Here is a 21,989-nt window from a genome sequence, read left to right on the forward strand (position 1 = left end):
TACAAAGGCACTAATTTGTGCGAACGAAGACACGCACGTGATTCCACGCACCTGGGTCTCAGCCTCGGGAGCGCAGATTTTTCTCCCAAGCGTCACAGGTGGAAGCCTCCTCGGCAATTGGCCTGGAGGCGGGCCGGGAGGACTCCGGGAAGCCTCTCATTGGCTGTTTAATTCTCAGCCGGTGCACGCTTCAATTAACAGAGCGCGCTTTCCCCGCGTCCTGCGGGCTGCTAGGGTGGGCCGGCCTCGAATTCCTTCCGGGTAATTGGGTATCAATCCGCAGCCGCCCGTCGCTCGGGGGGCAACCCGCGGAGGGATTGGTTGTGGCGGGGAATGCGATTGGTCGGGCTGCGAGCCGGGCGTTGATTGGCTGCGGGCGGGCTGCGGGGGCGGGGCAGCGGCGTCTGAAGCGTGGTGCGCGGAGCGGCGAGGCGGCTGCGAGCGGGAGGAGGCGCCGGCCGCCGGGCTGAGGTGCGAGGAGTGCGCGGCCGCTGATTCGAGGAGTGGTAAGGGCGGGGTCCGGGAGCGGCTGGCAGGGGGGCACCCCTGGCAGCGAAGGGAGGAAAACGTGGGGCTGTGGAAGGAAAGCATCCGAGCGCCCCCCGGGCGAGGCTGAGGTTAGGGTGTGGGGCCCGGGGGCGGTCGGAGCCCCTGGTGGTGAGGCGCTGTCGGGACAGTGTTACCTCCCCACCCCCCACCCCCCCACCCCCTACCCCCCACCCCCCCACCCCCGGAGCCAAAGGGGATGCCCCGGGCCCAGGGTGAAGCCACAGCCGACCCGGTGCGAGAGGGCTTGCCAGTTCGGACACTTCCCACGGACCGCTTGTTTTTGAAAACCGCTCTCAGTTGATGTTTGCCTTTTATTTCCCCCTGCTTTTTCTTCCATTATCTCTAATAAAATGACTATATGCAGTCAGAATAATAAATTGTGGGGGGCTGTTGTTTTTCCAGTTCCCCTCCCTACTCCTTCCTGCAGGTATCATCGTGGGTTTTGGCTGGAGAGTCCCGTGCCAACGTTAAATTTTTTAGATTCTGCTCAGCTTACGGGAAATGAATTGAGGCTTTTCTCTCTCTCTCTTGCACGGATTTAAAAATAAATGTAGCGAGGATGAGGAAATGGAATGGGGTCCTTCCACAAGCCCATCACCGCCTTTTAGGTGCTTTGCAGGTTCTGGTTGTTGGGAGATACGAGATCCTTTCCCTGTGGAACTCAGTGTAACTTGACTCCTATGTTTTTTGAAATGATAATATAGGCGGAACCCCTGTCTGATCGTTGTTAGCAGCTTTTTTTAATACAAATGTCCGGAAACTTGGAAGTTAGCTTTGACCGAAAACCGTCATGGAGCTACACTTCTCATCTCGAAATGATCCAAGTCTCCTTTTTCCTTTACCCAGCTCCCCCCTCCAGGACTTAAGGTCTTCACTTCTGGTCGCCTCCGCATCACGTTCAATTTGAAGTCATGAAATCAAACACAAGCTAACATTCAGTCCTATACAGTTGTCCCCATTTCCATCGTATTATTTCCCACTTTTCTTTCTTCTAAAGAGAACCTTACAACAGTGTGAAAGAATGGGTCAGTTGTAAAATAAACAAACACTAGATCAATCAAGTAGATAGGCATTCTTGGCGACATCAGCTGATAACTCAGTTGGCGCAAACTTCATTTGTGATATCCAAAGAGAAGTTAGTAAAATTTAGCTTTGGGTTCAAATAGAAGTCACCCAATGAATGTATGTATCCTTGTCACAGATACTCACCTGCCTACCCCACACACCCCTCCCACCACCAAATTATCAATATTCTCTGTCTTAGATGCTACCTCTACCAGGTGCTCAAATGGGAAACCGGGTAGCCAGCTCCCGGGCTCACCCTCCAACGTTTCCGTAATCAATTCCTAAGTCTTACGTATGCTACCTATTAAAAACTCACTGATCCAGCTGCTTTTCTCCATCTGTATCTTTGACACCTGGACTAGCTTCGGAATTAGCCTCCCCACCTCCGCTGTTGCCTGCCTTCAATTCATTCTCACTACAGACACAGCCATTAGTCAGAAATTACAAGCAGTGTATGTGTTGTGAAGGAATGTTTGGCGTACTACGGAAGCCCATAGCGATGAAATCCAGTAATAGTAGAAGGGCCAGGACTGAGGGGATTTGGTTGCAGAGCCAGAGGAATATCAGGCATCCTTTTGCCTTGATCCTGATAGTTTCTGAACTGGAGGGGGGAAAAAATGCTGTGAGTCTCCTTTAAAGAGGTGCCATTCATGACTGGTCTTCAAACCACATTGTATAGAAATGACTAATTAGCTGTGTATCCTTAGGGAAATTTCTTTATCTCCCTGGGCCTCAGTTTCCCCACTTGCAGCATTATTAGTGGAATTAGATAATTTCTGTGGTCCCTTCCAGTTCTAAAATTCCATGATTTCTTTGTCCCATAAGCATGAATTATGGCCAGAAAGGTGGTGTTAAAGGCAGACAGCATTAGAGTTCGGATCGAGTTATTACTGATCTTGTTCACAAACTGGATTTGTTTCAGTTTCCCCAAACCTTTGATAACTGCAAACTGCTGTCTGTCAAAATAAGACCTTCCCTGCCTGATAGGTAGCTTCTTGAAGGTAGCTACTAAGATTGTCTGAGTTGTATCCCCAGGGCCAAGCACATATACGAGTATTTATTGCTTTGAATGCAGGAGATAAGTGGTTTGCATTTTAATGGGGTGGTTTTTCACCTGTGCACCATCTAAGAAATAAATCGTTTAAATTCTAGCTCCTCCCAGCTGTTGCATTAACCAGAAATTTATATTGATTTTTCATTGCCATGTAATTAGTTGGTTTGGTATTGATCTTTCCTACTAGACCATTTCAGGGCATTAGTTCTTATTTCTTGTTGTGTCCGGAGCATGCTCAGCCCACAACTATTAATTAACTGGTGCACATTAATAGTGAAGACAAGCTTTGCATTTTAGAGACGATATGAGGAAATATACAAAGTAGCCAGTAGATAAAAGAAGTGAAATCTTTTCTAGACACCCAGAATAAACCATATCTTCATAGAGGAAAATGGTAGTTCTTTTGGCTCAAGAAGTAAGCAAAAGAGAAATCTCCTTTATGAAACCAAGTTTGTTTCCTTTCCTTTGGTATATAAAAAGATGTTTACATGATACCACCCAAACTTTCACAGAAATGTTGAAAGGTTTTATTTGCAGCCAACTTAGGGGGCGGGGGAGAGAGAAACTGATGTTTATCCAGTTAGGGAAGGAACCGCATATCTCTAATAACCCCACATTGAAACTCAACCCTTCATTCCTGCCCACTCTAAGGTGGGCGGGCGTGCGGAGCAGCCACAGTCTTTTGGGTTGAAACTCAATCTCTACAAGTGATACAGGCTCACTTGGTCAGAGCATCGTCCCATACACCAGAAGGTTGCAGGTTTGATGCCCAGTCAGGACCCACACCTAGGTTGTGGGTTCAATCCATGGTCAGAGTGACTGAGAGGCAACGGATCAATGTTTCTCTATCTCTCTATCCTCTTCCTCCCTCCCTTCCTCTCTCTCTCTGCTCCCCACCCCCCTCTCTAAAAATCAATAAACATGCCCTCGGGTGAGGATTATAAATAAATAAATAAATGTGATATAGTATACTGGGTCCACTTACTGGGTAATTAATTGCCTAGAATAACAAGATACTTGAAAAGAGTCCCTCACTGAGGTGATAAAAGGAGGTTTTGTTTTTTCTGTTAAAGCCATGAGTCTGGGCAAGAGTGTATTACATTTCTATTAAAAAATAGATTTGTCAAACTTCTGGTACCTCTCTTGACAATCTTTATTCATTTCTGCTGATCAGTAAAGCTCTCTGAGGCCAGATGCAAAACTGGGTCCCCTGAGTGACAGAGTAAGAAATCCACCTACAGTCTCCTCATGTTTATATGCTCCTCAGAATGAGATTTCTGTGCTGGGTCTTCTGTTCCTTGTCACTCCTCCTGAAAGGCTTTCAGGAAAAGCACATATGGAACCGAAGTTTTATTCCCAAGTAGGTCCTTTATTAATGAACGTGTTTTTTTAGGCTTACCAGGATACGATCATTTTTTTCTTGGATATAAGGGTTGAATTTTTTTTACCTGAAGCAAATTGTAGCATAAATTACATTTCCTCACTCATTTTAAAGCAAATCTTATCAAAAGCCGAATTGTATCTTATTCTACAGATTGTAATATCTGGAAATAGAGACTGTCTTTAGTTGTTTATTTTTGGCACCTACAGTGTTTTCCAACAGTATTCATTTTTGAATCGAGTGTGTTGACCAAAATAAAGATACCAGGTACTGTTTCGCTGAGAGTGCTTCCAAAGTAACTTTAAAAGTTTTTAAATATGCAAATAATAACCCAGACTCTGGGTAAGAGGTTAGGTGACCTCTTCAATCAGGTGTACTCTTCTGCAAAATGGGTTACTTCCTATTTCACAGGATTGTATGAAGATTGAATAAAATAATGTATGTAAAGTGTGTGGTGGCATTTTACTCAATACATACACTGAGTGGCCAGATTATTATGATCTCTGAACACATAATAATCTGGCCACTCAGTGTGTGTGTGTGTGTGTGTGTGTGTGTGTGTGTGTGTGTGTGTGTGTGTATTAGAGGCCCGGTGCATGAATTCGTGTATGGGTGGGGTCCGGCCAGTCAGGAGGGGACATGGGCTGTTGGCCGGCCTGCCTGCTGGTCGAACTCCTGGTCGAGGGGACAATTTGCATATTAGCCTTTTATTATATAGTATATACACTGAGTGGCCAGATTATTGTGCATTCAGAGATCATAATAATCTGGCCACTCAGTGTATATTGTTTCATCTTCATACATATACTGTAGCATCTAGCACATCTACTTACTATATGTGGCTGAACTACACTGGGGAAACCGGTGGTGTAGACAGCAGATAAACCATCGCCTACAGTGTGAACAAGTACTGTCATGGAGGCATCCTTTACAGGGCAGTGTGAGCTAAGGAGAGACGCACCTGATGTCAGCTAGGGGAAACCCTAGAGACCTCAGAAGACATGGTAGTGGTAGAGATGAGACCTAAAGAAGGAATAGGATTTTGCCAGGAATACCAGAAGGACTAAAGAGTAAGACTAGGAAGACAGAAGTGACACATGTCAGAGCAAGGATACATAAGAGGGCACATCATATGCCTGTAGTAAAGCTGGGATTAGAATCTAATGGTAGGCAGAGATCAGATTACAAAGAACCTTTTATGCCATTAATGAGTTCACATGCAGGCAACCGAGTTGCTGAAGTAGAGGAATTTTATTCATTCAACAAATGATTATTGACAAAATATTTATTGAAGGGCTACTGTTTACTAAGCACTGGAAACCACTGGAAGGTTTTACTCAAGAAAGGCTTGGAAGCATAGAAGGGCACATACACGAAATTTTAAATAGTTTGAAATAAAAATCTAATATTTTAAATATTTAATAATTTTTTGTTCCTTTGTCTTTTAAAACTGTGGTCAATGTATAATTCTAATCGCAATGCGGGGATGAAGCGTGCCTCTAGTTGTATATGTATGTGTCCCTTAACTAACTTAAAAAATACCGAGACCTTTTGCTTGATACAGATTCTGAGTCTGCTCAAGCTCTTAACATGGGGAAAAGTAGGCAGTAGTATTCTCTTTAATAATAATAATGATAATAATAATAATAATAATAATAATAATATAATGTATTCCCATATGTCTCTGCCAGTCATAAAGGTATTGGATGAAAGTTCCTTCTTTTCTCTCATTTGCTTATTTTAGGATATAAGTCAGACTACAGTAGAAAATGTCCACCGAACGGACTTCTTGGACAAGTTTGTCCACTACTCAGAAAATAGCACTGGGCCTCGGGATCCCAGCCAGTGCAACGGTTGCCTATATCCTATACCGCAGATACAGGGAAAGCAGAGGTATGTGAACCACACAGCTGTACATATGGAAATGTTGAGACCATATTCAATTTAACAGCCTTGTTAAATTGAAATGAAAACTGTCCTTGCTAGACTGGGGATTATTTGCTGGGATGTAATTGGCTTTGCGTGAGGAGTCTTTGAAACTATTTGATTCTTCTTTTCTGTATTCTTAATGTGAAATGAATTCATTTTATAATTCTATTGATCTGTTCCCTTTGGCAACATCAACATTGCAGTGGATTCTTTTTATTTTTTTGATATCCATACTCTTATCTTTTTTATATGTTCCTTGTATTTAATTGTTAGGAGAAGGCTAACTGTGGGGTTTAATTTTCCCTGTGGGCTGGACCTAGAGAGGACCTAGAGAAACTATTTCTGTACAAACGGGCGAAGTTCTGAGCCTAATGGACTACTCGGGCAACTTCTAGCCTTCATTCTTCTCCAAGAGAAATAGTTTGCCTAAAATCCAACAGCTCTTGAGTGCAGAGCCAAATGCTTTACCAAAACACTTAGCATCTGAAACAGTATCCCAGAGATGATACTCATCTTCTGGTCTTTGGGGATCTTCTAATTGCCACTCAGATGCAACTTCTCTTTGTCATTGTGGTTGAGATTTTCAGTTTATCTCTTGGATCAGTGTCTCTTTGACAGCTAGATTCAGGGGAGGGCTGGTAGTAGCTTTGGGTGTTAATCTAAGTCTGATCTGATGAGCCATGATCTGTGCAGAAGAGCGGCTGACGTTTGTTGGGGAGGACGACATTGAGATAGAGATGCGAGTGCCCCAGGAGGCTGTGAAGTTCATCATTGGCCGGCAAGGAGCCAATATTAAACAGGTAAGTGTGTGAGCCAGCAATCTGCTTTTCCAGGGATTGATTCTACTTTCCCTTCTCTGCCCTTATCCCACAAAATCCACCTACATTATGTATATTTTGAAAAGAAGAAAACATAAAAAAGAAAAAAAAAGGAACTTTTTAGATAATATGCTGTTTACTTTCTAGAAATGAATATTCTCCCTAGAGAATGGACGATTTAACTTGAAATGGGGATTGGCTGCATCTTAGCTTGGTGTAGCTTGAACCATGCTTTTTTACTTTTCAAATTCTCATTAATTGACATTAAATATTGAATTCCTGCCTGATTCTTCTTACCATCTTCCATTGTTCAGGTGGTGTTCAAGCAAAATACTTGATTCTCTAATCCAAATAAAATTAGGAGAAAAGAGGGTTCAAAGCACAAAGAGAGAGTATTTTTAAATTAACTGCTATTTGGGGTTACCCTTGTCACTAATTTCCTTCCATAAGTACCTATAAGTGAGGACTGCTTATAACAGCCTGATTTTGCTGATAATTGTGTCCAGTTCCACCATCTATCTCCAGGTTAGGTTTAGGGTGTCCTTCGCTAAAGGGGAGCTCTTCCAGAGCATATTGCCATGTGTCCTTTTCTCTGCAGCTGCGGAAACAGACAGGTGCGCGGATTGATGTGGACACAGAGGATGTAGGCGATGAGCGGGTGCTGCTTATCAGTGGTTTTCCTGTTCAGGTGTGCAAGGCCAAAGCAGCAATCCATCAGATCCTGACAGAGACTGCCCCAGTGTCTGAGCAGCTCTCAGTTCCCCAGAGATCTGTGGGCAGAATCATAGGTACCACTGGACGGCTTCCTCTACTGTTACCTTTTATTCTTTACCTTTGCCTTTCTTTCACATCTGCCCAAGGCTGTTTCCTGGCCTACTTCCCTTTCACCTTGCTGAGGAAAAAAAAGGGACATTGAGATCAGAGCTTCTCTTTTTTACAGAGCTGTTGGCAAAGCAAAACCCATTATCTCAAGAAGTTGTATGATCTGAACTTTACAAAAATGTTCCAAAAGGGTTCAGGTAATGTTACTTACCTCATAATAGATTTTTGTTGTTGCTAATCCTCACTGAGGAGGAGATTTTTAAAATATATATATATATATATATATATATATATATATATATATATATATATTTTTTTTTTTTTTTATTGATTTCAGAGAGGAAGGGAGAGAGAGAGAAACATCAGTGGTGAGAGAGAATCATTTAGTGGCTGCCTCCTGCATGCCCCCCACTGGGGACCGAGCATGCAACCCGGGCATGTACCCTTGATGGGAATCGAACCCGGAACCCTTCAGTCCACAGGCTGACATTCTATCCACTGAGCCAAACCAGCTAGGGCAAGAAGGGTATTTTTTCCATTGATTTTTTCGAGAGAGTGAAAGGGAGGGAAGAAGAGAGAGAGAGAGAGACTTTGATATGAGAGAGATACATTGTTTGGTTGCTTATGAACACACCCTGACAGGGGCCGGGATTGAACCTGCACTGCAGGTATGTGGCCTTGACCAAGAATGGAACCCACAACCCTTGGGTGCATGGGCTGATGCTCTAACCCCTGAGAACACCGGCTAGGGCATAATAATGGATTTTTAAGGGAAAGCTGAGGATGCTTATATTATCCCAAATCATTGTAGATAGTGCTCTATAGAGCACCTGTCATGCTTTCCTCTGGAGCAGTGGTTCTCAACCTTTCTAATGCCGCGACCCTTTAATCATTTTCATTGCTACTTCATAACTGTAATTTTGCTAGTTATGAATCGTAATGTAAATATCTGTGTTTTCTGATGGTCTTAGGCTCTACAGCAGCGGTTCTCAACCTGTGGGTCACAACCCACAGGTTGAGAACCACTAGCAGGGTTGCCTAAGACCATCGGAAAACACAGATATTTACATTACGATTCATAACTAGCAAAATTACAGTTATGAAGTAGCAACAAAAATGATTTTATGGTTGGGGGTCACCACAATATGAGGAACTGTATTAAAGGGTCGTGGAATTAGAAAGGTTGAGAACCACTGCTCTAGAGCATTACTTATGCTGCTGTTAGAGGCAGAGAAATGTCCTTTCCTTGGTCCAATGTTTCATACATCTTGTATGATCTCTTCTAATAAAGTGAGGATGTAAAGTATACTGAGTGGTCAGAAAGTGGAAATGACATGAAGAAGTTAACCTAGCCAGTGTTAGAGTTTAAATAAAATGGATAGAGCAAATATCCAGAACTATCCTTCTTACAGTAGGAATTTTAGTAGCTCCTGCTTTCCATTCAATATTTTGTATTCTGTTCAGTTTGAAAATGGGCACTGACTCTCTTCTAGTAAATACAAAATAGTGATTTCTCTAGCAATTAATGTTGGCCAGGATGTAAGGACCGGATTTTATGTATTGTTCAATGTAGGGAGAGGTGGTGAGACGATTCGTTCTATCTGTAAGGCCTCTGGAGCCAAAATTACCTGTGACAAAGAATCAGAGGGGACATTACTACTATCAAGGCTCATAAAGATCTCAGGAACACAGAAGGAAGTGACAGCAGCCAAGGCAAGTAATTGATAGACTTGGATCATATCTAAGAATGAGAAGAACCCTTTATTCCATCCTGGGTCAAAACATCTGGCCACATAACTACCATCCCTTTCTGACTTTCCACAGCATTTGATACTAGAGAAAGTTTCAGAAGATGAAGAACTTCGGAAGAGAATCACTCATTCTGCAGAAACCAGAGTCCCACGCAAGCAGCCAATCAGTGTAAGAAGAGAGGAAGTGACAGAGCCAGGTGCAGCTGGAGAGCCAGCTTTATGGAGAAACACTAGCACTAGCCGGGAGCAGGCTCCTCCGCTGGCAGATCCTCCCCACAAAGGAGGTGGTGACATGGCTGTTGCGGGGCCAGAAGAAGGTTCCTGGGAGAAACCTAATGGTGACGGCTTTCAGAAGTCTGGAGCCCAGGCCAGTCCAGAGATGTCCATGTTTGAAAGTATGTAACAGAGAGGGAACCCATAGTTACATGGAAGATAGAAATACCAGCTTAGATAACCCAAAATAGGAAGTATTTTTTTACTACACTTAGTTTTCATCACAGATATGTCTTTCTGGTAATACTTTACTTGGATTAGTTCTAAAGATAATATTTTTCTGAATATAAATCAGCTAATGTGGAGAACACTATAGAAATATTCTAGTTCATAGGAAACTAGTCTGCAATATATCAGATAATGAATTTACATTATATTCTTTCACCAAACATACTTACTAAGTGAAACAGCATGATTTTTCTTGCCTGTCATTGTTTGTAAAAATCACCATTCAAGAAAAATTAAAAGGCTGTCAGCTTTGTCTTTTATACAGAGGTATAGGATGAGCAGGGGAACCAGGGCCCCTGAGGTTCACAAATCGGTCCAGGTTCACACAGTGAGTCAGTGAAAGAATGGAATCTGGACAAGCCCCTGTCTGTCCACGTATCTTTTCACTGGTCCATGCTGCAGCTAGCATATGGAGGATTTACCGTCACTATAATTGGTGACTAATTTGAATACATAGCTGATGACTAAGAATGTAAACTCTCTTATTACTCATTTATATAGGAAGGTACAAAACATAGCTTAGACCTCTCTTCAGGATGTTCTTGTATGATTCATCCAGTTGTCCCTCCAGCCACTTCTAAAATGGTAATAGCCACTTGATATTTGTTCCCCCTGATGCAGTCTAGTCATTCCAACCAGAAATGATTCTGATATGGTTACCGTATTAGATGGTGATGATTCTGCAGCTTAACTTGCTTATCCCTATGTTTAGTCCCCAGTCCTGACTTCAGTTTCCATGCTGATGAGTTCCTAGAAGTCTACGTCTCTGCTTCTGAACATCCTAACCATTTCTGGATCCAAATCATTGGCTCCCGAAGCCTGCAATTGGATAAGCTTGTCAATGAGATGACCCAGCACTACGCGAATAGTCTGGTGAGTTGCCATAGGGACAGGGCTTGGTCTGATGAAAAAAGGGCATGTATTTTTCATTGTGGTATATTTTTTTCCTTTTCCTGTGGATCAACTACTTGTTCTTTTTTCCTTCTGACATTGTTTATTTTTAAGCTTACCCCTTCCTAACTCTACCCCCTCCTGACTCCTTATCCCCATATAGCCTGAAGACTTAACTGTGCATGTAGGAGACATTGTAGCAGCTCCTTTATTTACAAATGGTTCCTGGTATCGAGCCCGGGTCCTTGGCACCTTGGAGAATGGGAACCTGGACCTCTACTTTGTTGACTTTGGAGATAACGGAGATTGCCCAGTGAGGGACCTCAGGGCACTCAGGTCAGTGTGGAGGCCAGAGTGGAATCCGGCTGGAGTGCCAACTGTTGGCTCAGCCCTGGCCATAGGGTGGTGAGCTAGCTGTTGGCACTCATCACCAGGGGGATTTGGGAGAACCTATATACATAGAACAGAAGATTATCTTCTCCTGCTGGGTTGGCCAGAAGCAAGGAATATAAGCAGGCTCTCTGGCACCAGAAGTCTAATTTCAATTTCTTTCACTTTAGGAGTGACTTCCTAAGCCTTCCATTTCAAGCAATTGAGTGTAGTCTGGCGCAGATCGCCCCCTCAGGTAAATTGGTCACAACACTTACTGACCTTGCCTCCAAATAGAATAACTTTGATACAGCACGTGGGAGGAATCCTCACATTCCAAGGCTTTTGAGTTAAAGGGGCTCAAGTGTCTTTTCCTCACCAGCACTAGAAAGCAACAGCCAGAAACTTGCCTGGCAGTCAGACGTAAGTGCCTTCCAGAGCAGAAAGATGTAGTTGCAATTTCCCTCCAGGGTATAGTCCTACCCATGTCAGCACTGACCCCTTCTTGGGCTCTCCCCACAATCTTTTATCAGGTGAACAGTGGGAAGAGGAAGCTTTGGATGAGTTTGACAGACTTACTCACTGTGCTGGCTGGAAGCCCTTGGTGGCCAAGATCTCTAGCTATGTCCAGACTGGGGTCTCAACTTGGCCCAAGATCTACTTATATGATACTAGCAATGGGAAGGTAAGATTGGGGTTCACTCATTGCTCACTAGCTTTAGTATATTTATAGATTTGTTTACCTTTTCTTTCCCAGAAAACCTGTCTGATGTTACTCCTACTTTGTAAGATCCTGCCAGTATCAATCCTAGCTCTTTGGCCCTATTTCTTCAGATGTGCCCTTCCTTACAGAGAGAACACGATTCCCTTTTTGTTTTTCTTCTCAGAAACTTGATATTGGGTTAGAATTAGTTCGTAAAGGATATGCAGTTGAGCTTCCTGAAGACATGGCGGAAAACGGAACTGTCCCAGGCATGTTGCACGATGCGGTGAGTGAGCTATCGCAGTCATTGAGGGTGCTTCTTTGGGGCAAAGCTCGTGCCTTGAGAAACATGAGGGCTTCTAGTCATGATGTAAAACTTTCTTTTCTGCGGCTAGAGAGCGGGTCCAGTTCCTGAGTAGAGGAGCTGGGGATTGAGAAATAGAAAGAAAGAGAGACAGACAGACAGACAGACAAGACACAAAATGAAAGGAAAAAGCTGGGAACCGGGTGGGACCGCTGCCCTCTTCTGCTGGAGAGACAGTGACCCAGAGCCCTTGCAGCATGTTTATTTTATACCCCCAAATAGCCCTTGCAGCATGTTTATTTTATACCCCCAAATACCAGGAAGTTTCACCAAAAGTCAAGACAAAGGAGATTATTTGCATTCTTGAGTAGGCCCGAGCATTCCTGGTGCTTGACTGGATTTACATATCAAAAACTCACTATCCGAACCTGGGCAAAAATAAGAGTCAGTGCTGATAACACCCTTGCCTTTTTGGTAAAGCATGTTCCCAGGGCGTGGCTTTGCCTGTCGCCTTGGATTCAGCTGACAATAATTAAAGAATGCCCATGTGCCTTCCCAGGCGCTGTCTACATAGTCATGCATGGCATTTTGTAGAGTGCTTTCCTAGGTTATCGAAGGAGGCATTGTGTCCCTCTCAGCAACCAAGCTCAACTGCCTGAACCAGACCCTATGAGCAAAGTGACAGAGTGGCCACTCCTTTCCCACCAGCTAACATAGTCTTCCTTTTTCTCTTGTTTTCATCCTCTCAGGCCACAGAAGCAGCTGCCTCTCTCAGCAGCATGTTCACTGAGAGCAAGAAGAGCCCTGGAGAGATAGCAAATACCCTGTCCTGCCTCAGCTTATCAGGTACAAGCAGCATTTACTCCCCAGAGCGTCCTTGGAAGCTACCACTTCTCAGTCAGTCTCTCCAAACTAGGGAGCTTGTAAGGCTTGGCCCTTAACCAAGGTGGTCATTGAGCATCCCTGAGCCTCAGTGGTGATGCCTGTTAGATTAGGGCAGTGTCTAACTTTCTCCTCATTCCTGCTATGTAGAGGCTGCCTCTATGTCTGGTGATGATAACCTTGAAGAGGACTACGTAATCTGAAGTCTGCTTCAGCTGCCTCAGCCATCTGCTTTGCTTTGTGAGTGGAGCTATCATCTATCTGCAGCAACAGGAAAAGGAATGAGGGTGACCAACAGGGCCTTGCTTTAGTCTGTCTTCCCCACGGCCTATCTAAACACTGCTTCTCTGCAGCTGCTTTCCTGTAGCTTAACTTGCTCTCAGATTGAGTCCTTTCAAGCTTTTTGTGTCTTTGTGTTTTTGGCAGGATTTGGTACCTGGAGAGAGGAGCCTATGATAAAGATATCTATGCAGTCCTTCCATTATTAATACACAGTCTGGCTTGCTGTGGACCAAATGCGTTTTCTCCTTCCTTGGGACGACCAGAAGAGTGTAGGGCAGGAGACAAATATATGTTCCTACTCCACTCTCCACCCCACCCGGACCCTTCCAGTGTCTGAATCCTGCTGCATTATGTCCAGGCTGCTCAACATCTGACTGTTCCCTCCACCAGTCAGAATGCACACTCCTGCTAGACTGTGTCCTTTCTGAGGCTGGGAAGTAGCCAGGGTTTGGTCATTGGAGGTGATGATTCTGCATACTTCTGACTCACCTCCTCAGGTGACTCTGGTTAAGGGAAGTTTTTTAATGATGAACTAACCCAAGGACTGCAGTTCAGTCAGGAGGCAAAGGGGAAAAAATCAGCATATGTATATTAAAAATCCTCATGAACTGGGAAAGGAATGCTGCCTCCCAGCCTCAACTGCTGATTTTTTTGGAGACAGGTTTTTTGAAAACATTACTCTATTTTCCTGTACATTTTGGTTAAAATATAAGCAAGGAGAGAGGCAGCTCAGGAAATATTCTAATTTGGTAGTATAGTGTCTATTATATATTTATGTATGCTCACACCCAGAGAGAGAAAGAGAACATGTATAGTTTTTCAAAGCGTTTTGCGGGGAGGGGGGTTCTTTGCTGAATAAAGTTATCAAAAAATTATCTGAAACTAAATGCTGGTTGAATCACAAGGTGGAAGCAGGCCTTTGGGTATTCTTCTGAACCTAAATCTGGTGAAAATTGTGAACACCTCACATAAAGGGGTCCATCTATAACAAGTGTTCCTCTGTGTATAGATCATATTCTTTCCCTCAAGTTACCAGAACCAACTTAGGTTTGGGCTGGGTAAAAAAAGACCCCACCTAAAATATTTGAAAGAAAAAACCTGGATTAGGATTCTAGAAGCCTGGGTTCTAGAAATACATGTCTGGACTCAAGGGAGCCTGTTTCCCTACAACCTCTCTCCTCTCAGTATTGTCAGGATCCAATGAGAACTAGGAAGGTACTTGAAGTAAATATCAATGTAATGTGGGTGGTAGGATAATGGCAAATTAACGTTTTTTTAAGGATCAGCAAAGTAAACTGAAAACTTGAAATAGCACCTAAGGATGCCTTGTGCAGGTTTTTTTGAATGTAGGAATTAGTGCCCAGCCGGTGTGGCTCAGTGGTTAAGTGTTGATCCATGAACCAAGAGGTCCCCAGTTTGATTCCTGGTCAGGGCACATGCCTGGGTTATGGGCTCAATCCCCAGTAGAGAGTCTGTAGGAGGCAGCTGACCAATGTCTCTCTAATCGATGTTTCCATCTCTATCCCTCTCTCTTCCTCTTTCCCTATGAAAAAAATTTAAAATCTAGGAATTAGTGAGCTAGGTCTACCCATATATTACATGGCAATTCTATTTTCCCATAGCCACAATTTTCAAAATTTTTCTCAAAAATCTCAGTGCTTGCCCTGGTCGGTTTGGCTCAGTGGGCAGAACGTTGGCCTGCGGACTGTAAAGGTCCTGAGTTCAATTCTCAGTCCAGGGCACATGCCCAGGTTGTGGGCTCAATCCCCAATAGGGGGGGCGGGGGGGGCGTGCAGGACACAGCCAATCCTTGATTCTCATCATTGATGTTTCTATCTCTCCTGCTCCCTTCCTCTCTGAAATCAAAAATATTTTTTTAAAAATCTCAGTGCCACTCAATAGAGGCACTCCTGTGAAGGAGCAGCTCTTATGAGTAGTTTCAGAAAATTCAACGCAGGGCTACCACTGATCTTTCAGACCTTGGCCTAGCCCTGGAATTGGAGCCACTCTACAAGGTCAAGAGGTCACTTAGTCCCTAGTTTCCTCAGCTCCTCAGCCTTCACTGTTAAGTAGAGAGGACCCCTAACATAAATCATTCATAGGACTTCTTGCCGTGGAAAGTGAGTAGTGTCTCATTCCTAGCTGCATTTGCTGCTGTGTATAAAAGTGTGTTCCTTTACATGGCCTTTAAGTCTTGTCAGTTTACATCCCATTCTGATGTGTTCCTTAGTCTTCCAACACAAGCCTGTACTTTTCCTGCTACCGGAATGCCTAGGCTTCCTATTTCTTATTTTGTCTGTTGCAATCCCTTGAGTCAAAGCCATGGGACCCATGTGCCTCCTCTCATCTCCACATCCAAAGAGAAGGAATTAGCACTTGTCTCCAATTTGAATTGAAATTTATGAATGAAAATCTCCCAGTAAGGCTTGGTTCTTGCTCCTGACAGCTTGTTCAGTAAATGTTAGAATAAATGGGGAAATGGCTTTGGGGTGAGGGGAAGGCAAAAGGAACCTAAAATCCTTGTGTCCCTTTCCTCTCTGTTCAGCTCCCTCTGATCTTTTCAGTCATTGAGTGTTTCTCCTACAGTGAATTCATTCAGCTCTGTAAGGCCCATGCTCCACTCCAGCCAACCCCAACTTTCCCCCAAGAAACAGTGAACACTGGAGGATTGCACTACCCTTTATTCCTAGGATACAAGGAGGTGTCCAGAATCACATCCTGGTCCCACTTATCAAGGCCCCCAGCCCCTCAAAGAGTATGAATAAGCATGTTCAGGGAGGCTCACTGGGCAGGTGGCCCAAATCCCTTTCAAGGGGATACACCATAAAGATGGTATTGTCCCAGGGAGGGAGGGCAGGGTGACCTGGTCTGACCAGCTCAAAGCCCATGTAGCTGAAGGCCCGAAGCAGTGCACCTGTGAAAGGAGAGAACAAATTAGAAAACTCAAACTCAATACCACTGTTCCCCCAGATTTCTGTGGGGTTTTTTCCACTAAGGAATGGATGTGGGGAGAGTGTGTAATGCAGGTATTAGGATGATGTGCTTTGGGCTCAAACAAACTTAAGACTGTAACCCTGGCTTTAACATTTACTTTGTGACATTTTACGAATTAACCCTTCTGAACTTTTTTCTTATTTGTAAAATGAGGACTATAGAACTTTCTTCACAGAATTTAAGATTAAATAAGATGGCCCTGGCCTGTGTGGCTCAGTTGGTTCGAGTGTTGTCCTGTGTACTGAAAGGTCACGGGTTCAGTTTCCAGTCAGGGCAATATCCTGGTTGCAGGCCTGATCCCTAGTTGGTGTATGTGTGGGGGCAACCAGTTGATGTTTCTCCTTCTCCTCTCTCCCTCTCCCTTCTCTCTCTCTAAACTCAATAAAATAAACAGTAAACTCCCATAAGGGGGGAAAAAAAGATTAAACAAGATGTTTAGCCGAAACCGGTTTGGCTCAGTGGGTAGAGCGTCGGCCTGCGGACTGAAAGGTCCCGGGTTCGATTCCGGTCAGGGGCATGTGCCTTGGTTGTGGGCACATCCCCGGTGGGGGGTGTGCAGGAGGCAGCTGATTGATGTTTCTCTCTCATCGATGTTTCTAACTCTCTATCCCTCTCTCTTCCTCTCTGTAAAAAATCAATAAAATATATTTTAAAAAAAAGAAAGATGTTTATGAAGTGCCTAACACAATGATGGTATTGTAAACTCTTGACCATCCTTTGTCTTAAATACAAGAGTATGAAGTCCTTGAGGGAAGAGGTTGTAGTTTCTGTAACATGTGCTCCAAGCATCTGGTTATATTCCTATCCTGGCCTTATGCCCAACCCTTTCATACTGTTGGTGCTTAATACATTTAATATCCTTTCTGTCCTACCAGCCACACAGCCACATCCCTTGAATGGATTCTAATTTCACCAGTGGTCCTTTAGTCTGGCTTCTGAGATCTATCTGCAGGGACTTCCTAATAGACCTGTAACTTGAACAGAATGCTAGATACCTTCATTTCCTTGCGGGGCGGGGGGCGGGGGGGCTGAAATGCTGGAGCATTCCCTTTTTAAAGATTTGGGGAAAGGGGGTCTCTTAAAGGAAAAGTCACTGTTAGCTGCTTCAGCACCAAAGGCCAAGGACAGAGCAGATTCCCACCTCTGTCATTCCGGTCGTTTTGGAAGTTTACAAACACGGAATCCACATTGGTCTTCTCCTCCACATACTCCAGTGTTGCAGTCAAACTAGGAGCCAGGGAGAAACATGGTTAATGGAAATGTTGAGCGAACTCAGAACCCAAAAGAAATCTCATTGGTCAGTTTTTGCTAACCCAAGCCAAGAAATGAAAGTTGCTAAACTAGGTTTGATAAGCTTTTTCTCCTAAGCCAAGGGATTGTACACTATGAGACTGAATCCATGCCATGGATGGAGTCTTGGGCGAAGCAACTATAAAGTCAACAGCTGGAAAGCACATCCTATTCAACTGTTTATGGATTCTCACTTCTGTGTTTCTCACTCTGAGCCAGCAACCTCCCATGGGTTGTTATCCCTTGAACTCCAGATCCAGGCTGGTCACAGGCCGTCTGCATGCCAGTTCATTGGTTTGAAAGTATTCAGCTCCTGAATCAGCCCTCACTGGCTAGTATACCCAGTACCTGATGATGACATGATAAAATGAAACCCCAACCCCCTTCCCTCCCCCCTCTACCATCCAGGCTCAGTCACCTTTTCTGGTTGCCTTGATCCAAGGCCCGATATGGAATATCCAGGAAAAGCTGACGGTCACAGAGAAGGCCGTGCCAATGGACAGAGGTCTGGGGGGTGAGGCGGAAATGGAAATCTAACTGCACTGGGTCCTGGTGGAGCAGGGCATCATCAGTAGCCAGCACTGTCAAATTCCCAGCCTGGAAAAGGAATACAAATGAGATTAATAGTCCCCTGCTTTTGTGTGCTTCTAGTCCTCACATACCAGGTCTCGGGCCGATTTGGGTATCTGAGGAAGCAAGGAAGGGGCTGATGGAGAGCCTGGGAGAGTTGGAGCCAAGGTCTTATTCGACAATATAGATCTCTTAGACCTAGGACCTAACTCCATCCCTGTCATGGAGTTCTCCTTGATAGCAAACATCTGATTGCAGGATTGCTGCCTGCTACCTCACCTCAGGATGCACTATCCCTTTAGAAACTGCCATTTACATCAGAGAGCTTTCTCTCTCTCTCTCTCTCTATATATATATATATATATATAGTAATTGATTTCAGAGAGGAAGGGAGAGAGAGAAACATCAATGATGAGAAAGAATCATTGATCGGCTGCCTCCTGCATGTTCCCTACTGGGAATCGAGCCCACAACCCAAATGTGCCCTGGCTGGAATAGAACCGTGACGATGCTGGTCAATGCTCAACCACTGAGATACACCAGCAACAAAGCTGTCTCATCTGTTTACTGTCTTACTGATAATACTCTTCCACTTTTTCCATCATAATAGGTTTTCTGTAATGTCTCCCATTTCTCATCTAAAATGCAAACGTCACACACAAGCATGTTATTGCAAAATGATATAAGGACAAGTGCAGGAGTTCTGGGTTCCAGTCCAAGTAAGCATCTGAACAGCCTTATGTCCTCCAAGTCTCAATACATTCCGTTCTTGGTTCCCACCTACTCTTTTCCCATCCTGCTTTTCACTACCACCTTAAGATCTCTAGGCAGAATATCTATAAAGCAAGCAGTTTTTACACATGAGCTTTGAGGTCTCATCTAGCTCTTTGTAATGTTCCTTTCCTCCAGGTATCGTTACAGTAGGCACAGGCCTGCCTGACACCAGCTCACACTCCACTTACCGAGTACAGTTCTTTAAGCTGGTCATGGTCACTCTGCTTGGTGCTTCTGCCCATCTGGAGGCCTACTGGGGAATCAGGAGCACTGAAGGCAGGAACGGGGCCGGAGTGTCAAGTCCTCCTGTTCCTTATAAGTGATGCTGGGTGGGAAAAAGAGGCCCAAATTAGTTTACCTCTTAGTCTGAGGTGGGGAGAGGGTCCTAACTTCCAAGAACACAGGACCAGGCTCTGGCACTGTCTTCTGTATCTTCCCTAGACGAGCCTATTTCCATTTTCCCAGGTCAGCCCAGCTGGAAAAATGCTAAAGTTCCATGGCAGCCTTCCACCCTATTTGGCTATTATCTCTTGCCACTCGAGAAGTTCTTCCAAATTCTTTTATTTTTCCGTACCATTTATATAAACTATTACAAGTAGAGATGAAAACAAGTACCTTCTAGACCAAGGCAGCATCTTCTCCCGGAGGGTGATCCGGTATTTGTAACAGTAGAAGTAATAGGCGTATGGCGACCAGATTGGGTAGTAGTAGTTCCGTGTTTTTCCCCTCTTGATATAAGAAAGGGAGTAGAGAGAGGGGCGCCACCTGTTACAAGGCAGTTTCTCAGTTCAGTGCCTCCCTGTGGCAAAGTGAGGTTCAGAGATGGGGGACAAAGGTTTAGGCAGTCTGGCACCATTGTGACCTGATGGGCACTATGACATGCACAAGGAGTCAGCCCTTATGTCACTTCAGGACTCTTCCTGCTGCGCCCCTACCCCACCCTTTCCCTTTAGCCAAGTGTGTACTTCACAACTGGACCCGTGGTAAACAGCCCTGCCTCGGCATGTGCTGTGCCCCCAACCTGTCCCCGCCCCCAACACACACATCACTTCCCCTAAAATTCAGCAACTAAAGGCTTAGTGTCTGACACTGCAAGAGGCTCCCAAGATCCTTATCCAGGGTCTGACCTGATTGGTTGGTTCCTATCAATTCAATGTTTTCATTATTATCCCTGCCTTTAAATGTCTCCAGGACTCTGGACAGCTAACGGGAATTAGTGGAGCTTCTGGGTGAGGCTGTAGCAAAATGGAGAGCTCACCCCTGTCTCTCAGAAGCCAACACAACTCCACTCCGTCCCTCCAGTTGCCATGCAGAAATGCAGACTCTGTGGTACCAGACTGTATGATTTTTCAACAGAAACTGGACATCTTTTTGTGGTAAATTTAATTTTTTTAAAAATACTACCAACTCAAAACTTGTTGTTTTAAAGTAACATTGTGAGTAAAATTAAGTTCTGGAGCCATCAGTTTGAGACCTCACTCATCTATTCAACAAATATTTAGGGACTTTTGTGAGCCAGGCACTATTTTAGGTGCCTGGGATTTATCAGTAAATAAAGACCCCTGACCCATGGAACACATCTTCTAACACTGAGAGAACAAACCTAAGTAATAAGCATAAGAAAGTCCTTTAATATGTTAGAAGAGAATATGCAATGAAGAAAGAATAGAGCAGGATAAAGGAGGGTCAGGAGTGTGAAGGAGGTGGGACAGGTTGCAGTAATAAATAGGGTGATCCAAGTGGGCCTCATCGGAAAGGTGACATTTAATCAAAGATGTGAAGGAGGTGAGGGAGTTAGCCAAGCCAACATTGGAGGTAAGAGCATTCCATGCCTACACAACAGTGCAAAAAACCCTATTTTCAAGAAATAGCAAGGAGGCTACTGTGAGTAGAGCAGTGTAAGCTGTAGGGAGAATAGAGGGAGATGAGGTCAGAGAGCTATCAGACCATCGCCTGGACTTTTTCACTCTGAGTAAAGGGGGAAGTAATTTCAAAGTTTTGGCTGGAAGAGTGACATGATCTGTGTTACGTTCTCAAAAGATTGTGAGTCATGTAAACTGTAGAGCATTAAAGAGAGCTTTGTCAGGAGACCAATGCAGTTATTCAGGAGGATAGTGTCTAATTCCAGGTGAAGCGTTGGAGGTGGTGGGAAGTGGTTGGATTTTGTAACTAGAACCCACAGGATTTCCTGGAGTATGAGAGAAAGAAGCTGGGTCCCGGAACTGAAAGAATGGAGTTTCCATCAACTGAGATGGGAAGGCTCCAGGTGAGAGAGTTTGGGGCAGGAGGCTAGAGATTGGTTTAGTTTGGAGCATGTTAACTTTGAATAGTCCATTAGACTTGTAAGGGGGAGATGATAAATAAGCAGTGGGATATTGAAGGCTAGAGCTTAGAAGTCTAGGATGGAGATAGGAATTTGGAAGTCGTCAGGAGTGTATATTGAGAGGAGTATCCAAAGCCTGAGGGGCACTCTAAGAAGGGAGAAAGGAGAAATCAGCAAAGGAGACTGAGGAAAACTGGTGAAGCAGGAAGGAAAGAAGCAGAGAGCATCTTTCCATAATCTCTGCCAAACCCCATTCATTCCATTTACCCAGGACTGGGACCCTCCATACAGAGAACCGTCTGGGCCTTGTCATAGTTTAGTTTTTCTCAGGCTTGCCTCCCTTATGATTGAGAATTCTTTAAATATTAGCTTACATACTGCCGTTGTAAAGATTAAGAGTTAGACAATTCCTGGGCTGGCATAGTTTTCCAGACAAATCCATCCTTTCACCACCTTTAGGTGGCTGTCAAGTAAGGGGGAGAGAGCGGCGGAACCTTCCCTCGGTGTCCTTTTCTAGGCTGTCGGGTTGGCAGGGACTTCAGAGCCACACGGAAACCCAGAGGGAGAGAGTGTCTCCTATCTGTCAGTGCAGTGGGCGTCCCGCCCCCGAGAAGAAGCAGGGAGGAGGGAGGGAGGTAGACGCGGAGCGACGCCGGGAAGCCGAGATCCTCCCCGCGCTGCGCCTGCCCCTCGGCTCCGCCGGGGCGATCCGCTCCGCCTCAGGCGCGCCGCGGGCA

General features: G+C 44.5%; 2 protein-coding genes across 4 annotated transcripts; one reads left to right on the forward strand and one right to left on the reverse strand.

The window, feature by feature from the left end:
* The first annotated feature begins 399 nt into the window (after window positions 1–399).
* Window positions 400–13,713, forward strand: TDRKH (tudor and KH domain containing). 3 transcript variants are annotated; one of them, XM_079762170.1, is made up of 14 exons: window positions 400–506; window positions 5,794–5,942; window positions 6,672–6,778; window positions 7,395–7,584; window positions 9,192–9,331; window positions 9,443–9,764; window positions 10,583–10,743; window positions 10,925–11,097; window positions 11,322–11,386; window positions 11,664–11,815; window positions 12,018–12,119; window positions 12,887–12,983; window positions 13,170–13,259; window positions 13,446–13,713. In XM_079762170.1, exons 2-13 carry the CDS (start codon window positions 5,819–5,821, stop codon window positions 13,220–13,222), a joined length of 1,686 nt encoding a protein of 561 aa, XP_079618296.1. In that variant the 5' UTR covers window positions 400–506; window positions 5,794–5,818; the 3' UTR covers window positions 13,223–13,259; window positions 13,446–13,713. The 3 variants fall into 3 exon arrangements, with proteins under 3 accessions (XP_079618296.1, XP_079618297.1, XP_079618295.1); XM_079762171.1 differs by having other exon boundaries at window positions 7,395–7,484; window positions 9,227–9,331; XM_079762169.1 differs by lacking the exon at window positions 13,170–13,259.
* Window positions 13,714–13,769: 56 nt separating this feature from the next.
* OAZ3 (ornithine decarboxylase antizyme 3) lies at window positions 13,770–21,911 on the reverse strand. Its single transcript, XM_079762174.1, is given in 7 exon segments — window positions 13,770–16,215; window positions 17,437–17,522; window positions 18,004–18,182; window positions 19,118–19,192; window positions 19,194–19,254; window positions 19,545–19,694; window positions 21,627–21,911. Coding segments are annotated over 7 exon segments (762 nt in total). The 5' UTR covers window positions 21,695–21,911; the 3' UTR covers window positions 13,770–16,072.
* Between the last annotated feature and the right edge of the window lie 78 nt (window positions 21,912–21,989).

Source organism: Cnephaeus nilssonii (assembly GCF_951640355.1).
Source record: "Cnephaeus nilssonii genome assembly, chromosome: 21".
In the NCBI taxonomy this organism is placed as follows: Eukaryota; Metazoa; Chordata; class Mammalia; order Chiroptera; family Vespertilionidae; genus Cnephaeus; species Cnephaeus nilssonii.